Source organism: Pygocentrus nattereri, chromosome 21 (assembly GCF_015220715.1).
Source record: "Pygocentrus nattereri isolate fPygNat1 chromosome 21, fPygNat1.pri, whole genome shotgun sequence".
Lineage (NCBI taxonomy): Eukaryota > Metazoa > Chordata > Actinopteri > Characiformes > Serrasalmidae > Pygocentrus > Pygocentrus nattereri.
In genome coordinates, this window is record NC_051231.1 from 12,451,700 (window position 1) to 12,458,778 (window position 7,079).

General features: G+C 38.0%; 1 protein-coding gene across 1 annotated transcript in view; it reads left to right on the plus strand.

Annotated features, from left to right (window-relative positions):
• Window positions 1-5,820, plus strand: part of slc6a11b (solute carrier family 6 member 11b) — a 48,414-nt gene extending 42,594 nt beyond the window's left edge. Inside the window, exons 13-14 of the mRNA XM_017704749.1 lie at window positions 1,225-1,395; window positions 4,281-5,820. Coding sequence (XP_017560238.1) covers window positions 1,225-1,395; window positions 4,281-4,430 — 321 coding nt within the window. The 3' untranslated portion in view covers window positions 4,431-5,820. The remainder of the gene's footprint in view (window positions 1-1,224; window positions 1,396-4,280) is intronic.
• The last annotated feature ends 1,259 nt before the right edge of the window (window positions 5,821-7,079 follow it).

The following is a 7,079-nucleotide window of genomic DNA, read 5'->3' on the forward strand; positions in this document are numbered from 1 at the left end:
AGTATCATCATGCATCCCAAGCGATTTTACACAGGCTAAAGATTGGATTGCTTTATTTTAACATTATATTTTGAAAAAAATATTGACCTCTTTTGGATAACCTTAGCACTGTGAATCATCAAAACACCCACAGGAACTCATCTCGAGCTCCTGAGTTTGTCAGGGATGCTGCATTTGCTGCTTTTTTCAGTATTGTAATAACAACAAACAATATATTGTTATTTTTTAATACAATTGTCAAACAATAACAATTAACAAACAGTATATTGTTCAGTTCCACTGTGAATATGAACTGAATGTTGCTCTAGCAACTTTGGCTTATGTGAATGGCAAGAGAGACTGAGCTCTTACTCTATAAGTTGATAGAAATGTAACTTAGTCTTTGTGAAAACTATTCAATGTGATAAACCACAGAAATAGCCAATATACACTTGTGTGTGCTCCTTCTAATCTCATGGTAATTAATTAAAAAAAATTTTGCCCGTGTTTTATATAATTTAATGAACAGCTCCTTTTTTAAATGGCCCATCTTCCTTTTGCTCTGCTGCTTTTTTCCAAGTCAGCTGTAACTTTGTTCTTTCTGCTATTTTAACTTGCATAAAGTAGTTTAATAATGTCTCATCCTTTGAGTAAGCTTTTTTCCCCCCTTCAATTCTAGCTAGACACAGAAAACTAAATACAATCTTCAAACACTACTCCTGTTGAATGTGATGGGAATTTTAATTCTACTGATGGCCGATGTATATGACTATAATGTTTATTGTTTTGCAAAACTGAACCACAAAATACTGAAATGCTTGGAGTTGAGACAAAAAGACAGAAGGTGTATCAATGCCCAGAACTCAGTATATTAACTAAAAGACTACTCTGAACAACACCATTACCATCAAAGGACTGACCACAGCACCTCCTAAAGCCCAGTTTAACCCAGGACTGCATCTCACCCTTATGATTTTATGTCCATTATTCAGCTTAATTAGAAAATGTTTTGTATCCATGTAAGTTGTTTTATTCTGGTGTATATCAGTGTCAGATGGTCTTATGGTCTCTAGGAAATTGTGATGAATGTGTTGGTGAGCTGATAGGGGTGTGTGGGGAGCCCTAAGACAGTGTTAGCCCAGGGGCCCCAGAATGGCTTAATACAGCTGTGCCAGTGATGTGACTGTAATTGTGTAAAGTTCTTTTGTGGTATAGTTTGATAACTATTTCTTCTCCCTCCTTTAGGGTATATTCCTCTTTTTCTTGATCAAGTATAAGCCTCTGAAATATAACAACGTCTACACCTATCCAGACTGGGGCTATGGGATTGGGTGGACGATGGCCTTGTCCTCGATGGTCTGCATTCCTCTGGGCATTATAGTCCAGATCTGGAAAACGGAAGGAACCTTCATGGAGGTACATTTTATGACTGAAATCACACTGTAAAATCACACTGCTTGTGTACAGACTATGTAGCTCCAAAAATAGCAACAGGCATACAAGACTTTGTTTAAACAAATAGTTTCCCCAAAAAGGGAAGTAAAATTAATAACTGACCGAGTTAAATAAGGATGGACGCTGGTGGCTGGAGATATGCAGCAGCATGCAAATTAGATGATGCTTACAGTTTAAGCAAATAGGCACACTGTAACTTGCCCAAGTACTGATTATTCGCCGAATTTAGATATTTAAAAAATAATCAAAGAAACTGGTCTGTGCTAAAGTTACGGCACATTTTATTTTTCCCAATATGTTGAACTACAATACAAATTTTGCACAAAAAATTGTGTTGTCAGAGCATGTGTTAATTAGTGTTAATTTGGTGTTCAAACTGTATCCGTTTTGATTAATATTGGTTACACCATTAAAAAAAGAGGTTCTTTGAGGTTGTTTCAGTTTAGTCAGTGGTTATGTGGAGAACTATGGCAGTTTGAATGCATAAATGGTTCTTTGCATGGTTGAATGGGTCTTCTCTATGATGAAAACTTTCAGTATATGGTTCATTTAAGCACCATTTGAAATAGTTCTGTATTGCACCACAAAAAAGAGTTCAGCTTTTCTGAAGTCTAGGCATTGAAAATTCAATACTTTTGTTACCGACAGAATAACATCAATACTACACAGTACTGAAAAATTCCATGATGATCAAAAACAGATTTCAGTACCTAAGTAGTTGGTCTGATCAGCACGCAGATCAACACATAGACCACAGATGTCTAAATTACATCCTGAATGCATGCTATACATGTTAGTGATTCCTGATTAAGCTCATGTATTGGCTGACCATTTTTAAAGATATTTAAATGTAGCATACATCAAATATGTAAGTAATTGCTTTGTTTGGCTGTAAAATTTGAAGAGCCTCTTTGTTGTTAGCCTTGTAGCTGTTAGCATGCTACGTTGCCAGTTAGCAAAGTAAAATAATGGGTTTGTATTAGCAGTCCTGAAAAACAGATGGAGTATATTTCAACCTAAATGTCAGGAAATGAAATGATATGGTTTTGAAATTGTATTCATTGCATGGAAATGATTTTTGGGGGATTTCTGCTGCTCAAGCTGCCCATTTTCAGTTTTGTCTTTTAAAAGAAGGTATCAGAAAATAATATTCAGGGGTTGGTATTGGGGTGTTGTCATCAACATTGAAACATTTGGAGCAGCACTCAGCCCTAACAGTGATCTGACAGTAATTCTCTGTTTAGGGTATAGAGTTCAGACAGAAGTCTGGCAGGACAAAATTCATAGCCAACCTACTCTTAGAAAATTACTTCATGTGGAACCATGACAGGCCAGAGATGACGGTTTCTGCAGCACAGCAGGGTTGGAAATGTATTCTGAGTGCAGTGCAGAGTTGATACCATATTTTGTGTGTAAGTGTAAGGGAGGCCTTGCCCTGATCTGACCCCATTGTGCCACGTCTTATTGACTGAGGAGTCTTCAAAAACCATGAAGCTGCTTGGTTGTATGTGTTGTTTACTCTGCTTGTCTTGACTCTAGCTAGCTTCGCCAGGTATTAGCATTTCAAATATAAAGTAGGAGATACATAACTTGAAATGTACACATAGAAAGACAGCCAGGTTAAAGTTTTTTAAGATAAACAGACAAAGGCCAAGTACCCTGCTCAAAAAAATAAAGGGAACACTTAAACAACACAATAGAACTCCAAGTAAATCAAACTTCTGTGAAATCAAACTGTCCACTTAGGAAGCAACACTGATTGACAATCAATTTCACAGCTGTTGTGCAAATGGAATAGACAACAGGTGGAAATTATTGGCAATTAGCAGGACTCACTCAATAAAGGAGTGGTTCTGCAGGTGGGGGCCACAGACCACTTCTCAGTACCTTTCTGCTTTCTGGCTGATGTTTTGGTCACTTTTTAATGTTGGTGGTGCTTTCACACTCATGGTAGCAGGAGACGGACTCTACAACCCACACAAGTGGCTCAGGTAGTGCAGCTCATCCAGGATGGCACATCAATGCGAGCTGTGGCAAGAATGTTTGCTGTGTCTGTCAGCGTAGTGTCCAGAGCCTGGAGGCGCTACCAGGAGACAGGCCAGTACACCAGGAGACATGGAGGAGGCCCTAGGAGGGCAACAACCCAGCAGCAGGGCCGCTACCTATGAGAGCTTTTTTGTGGCACTGTATATGCAGTGTAGCTGTGCTGCTGCACAACACTTCTCATGTTTGAGTGACCAGAAAAGAATTCTGAACTAATACTAGAGCTGGTTTATGTTTATATACTTCATATTTCCTGTTGTATCAAAATATGATTGCAAAAAAAGTCAAGGCTGCCCACAAGTGAGTCCTCAACGAATGGGAGTAAATGGAGTTAAACAGCTAAAAATGTAAAGTTAACATAGTTTCTAACCACTTGTCCAGAACTTTCCATTCATTTTAGAAAGTAGAAGGATGTACTTCATTAAAAAAACGAAGATGTTTCTATTTTCTACAGCAGCCGGGTTTTGGGCAGCAGGACGGTAACATTACTGCTACAGAGTGCTGCTCGTTAGCGAGCAGAGCAGCTCATTAAGGATGTTATGGATGTCCATGAGGCGCCATTTTAAACTCCTTTTACTTGAGTTCAAAACTGCCTAAAAATATGACAGTGGTGTTAAAATGTTGTATGCTGTTCTGTGTTCAGGAAATGAATGCATTCTTTTACAATAAAAATGTTTAAGTATTTATAAACTATGATTTCGCTCCATCTTAGCCCATTCATTTTGGACTCGCTCGGGAGCACCCTCTAGTGTTCAAGAGGATGTAATGCTGATGTTCTCTTTGGGATGTGTTCCTGATTCCAGAGAATCAAGAAGCTCACCACTCCCAGCTCTGATCTGAGGATGAGAGGGCAGCTCGGTGCCAAGAGTCCGTACGCCATCAACGACGCTGATGCCAAAATGAGGGCGGACGGCAAGATCTCCACCATCACAGAGAAGGAGACACATTTCTAAACCAGTACCTACCAAGACACAGTCACAACCACCAAGAAAGAAAAGAACTTAAAGCTTGCCTTTATTTTTGAAGAGAGAAAATTATTGTCACATTCTTAGTCTTGCCCTTTTTGCACAAACGATTAACACATCCATCACAAGTTAACATTATTATTAAAATGTTTTGTATCAGAGTATATCAAAATCTAGACTGTTAAAAGGTGATCTTGTAATTTGTTGCTATTTGTGACACTAGTTTTTACTGTACTTAGACTGAAGCCAAGGTGAAATGTGCTGTAAAATGTTTCTACATTTTGTCTCTTGGCATTATTCTGTAGAGAACGTTTCTAATGTGTAGAACCATTTTGGACCATTCCAAATTTTGCAGGTATGTTTGTAGAGGATTCTTAGAGGCGAAGGGTCATCAGACATTAATGTTAACCCTGGCTGTGGTGTATTTCTCTGTCCTTTTGGCTGACATTGCCTCACAGGACGAGCATGACGAGTTTAATCGAACCTGACAGACTGAACACAATTCCTCACTTTTGCTATTTTATCTTGGCTGGTTGTCCAGATAGCCATCTTGACTCATTCTTTAGGTCAGTAAATGTCTTGTCCTTTTACTGTTATACTGTAGTGGTGACTTCACACTGTCAGTGTTACAAGGGCAGTTTGCTGATAAGCTGGTGGCCCAAGGGTGGTTGTTCGTAAAGAAGATGAAAAGAAAGGTCAGCAAATATTCAGAATATGGATGCTATGTAGATTTAATTGATTTGTCAGTGCTGGAACCATGTTAAGTGAAAATGGGCCTTAAGATAGATGTCTGAAGGTAAGTAGGTTGTAATTGAGATCTATTAGAAAGGGTTTAAACCTTCCATACTTTGTTGGACTGCCTAACACACTAGCAGCTATTATACAAAAATGATACCAGCTGTTTTGAGATATTTGAGGAGGAGATTTTGTCATTGATGCCTAAGTAGTAGGATTTAGACTGGAAACATAGAACATAGATTTCTAATTAAATAACGGTAGGTGTAGCTAGTGTATTGACCTCATTAAGCCAAGAGTAAACCAAGTGTTGATTAAGGAGAGGTGAAGAGAGAGTTCTGTCAAGATTCCTGGGATGGGACCCAGCTATTTCAACACTGTAGAAGTACTTTTATCCAGTTGTCTTGAATCCACTGTGAACCCTGTGCACATGCATGTACATTTTTGGTATGGTCTGTTTTCATCATGACATTGTCAAAAGTGTTTCTCGGAAAACCTTTGATATGTCGTTCAACATTGTGTTTATATAAAGATTTAGAGACATAATGCAAATGTTATATGTGCTGTTTACACAGATTTTGGTATTCACAGGACATAAGAATGATCTGCTTACTCATTTTTAAAAATAAAAGTTAAAAAGAAACTCTTCTGTTTCAGCCCTTCAGTGATCTTAGCATTAGGAATTTTTCTCTGGACTATTCCGGATTATTCTGTATTATGTTGCAGTATTGCAATGCAGTTGTGTTTTAAGTTCTAAGCTTAGTTGTTTATGTTAGTCCACAACTCAAAGACTTGATTAGAATCATCGTACACCTGCATCTGTTGTGTAGTTATCTAGTTCATCCAGTCCTTTGGCATCAATGCAGTGCATAAAATCAAAAGCTTTAGTTAAAAAAGTTCACATAAACATCAGAATAAGGAAATAATCTTGATCTAACTCTGGTCTCCTGGGATTTTCACATGTAACACCTTGTTAAAGAGTGAGGTCAGTGGAGAGCCATTCTTTATGATTAGATTAGATTACAGCTGAAAGATTAATTGTTTTTATATTAAAAATTGCAATTTTGATTTTTCATATTATAGCCCACACTTTTAAAAATGATGGTTCTAAATAGAACCATGAACTCTCTAAGACCCAAAACTCTTTGGTGCTATATAGGATCATATACAAAACATTCTCCATCAATCTGAAGAACCAATCACCATGCAGAGAACCATTTAAGCATGCAAATGGGTCTTAGAGAGTTCATGGTTTTATATAGAACCACTGATCTTCTCTAAAGAACCCTTAAGGAGCCATCTTTTTAAGTGTGCACACTGTCAAAAACGCTTGAGAAATGCCTGTAGATGAGGTAGATTAATCAGCGAGAACCAAACCTCCATGTTTTGTGACATCACAACCATGACTTACCGTCAGTTTGGCAATTCAGGGATCATGCCTACAAAGGTTGATATTCTGGTCTTCTTGGCCAAAAAAAATCAGGCCTGAATCTCAATTTATAAAAAATAATTGCGATGTAAGTTAGAAAAATCGCAAATAGATGTTTTCTTCATATTTTATAGCCCTAGTGGTGAATCAGAGAAGCATCAACAAAAGCTTTGAACCTTGAGGTGGATGGGCTACAATAGTAGTAAACCACATCATATTCCTCTCTTTTCACCCAAGAAGAGGAATCTGAAGCTAAAGTGGGCAGAGGCTCACCAGAACTTGATAATGGAAGACTGGAGAAATGTTACCTCGACTGAAGTCTCAATTTCTATTGTGCACACAGATGGTAGGCTCAGAATTTGGTGTAAACAGCATGAAACCTGCTTTTTGAGTGTTTCTTTGGCATACTTTTTTTGCACCTGACAAATCTCATGTCATCATAGACCACAATTATTCAATCCATGCCTTGAAGA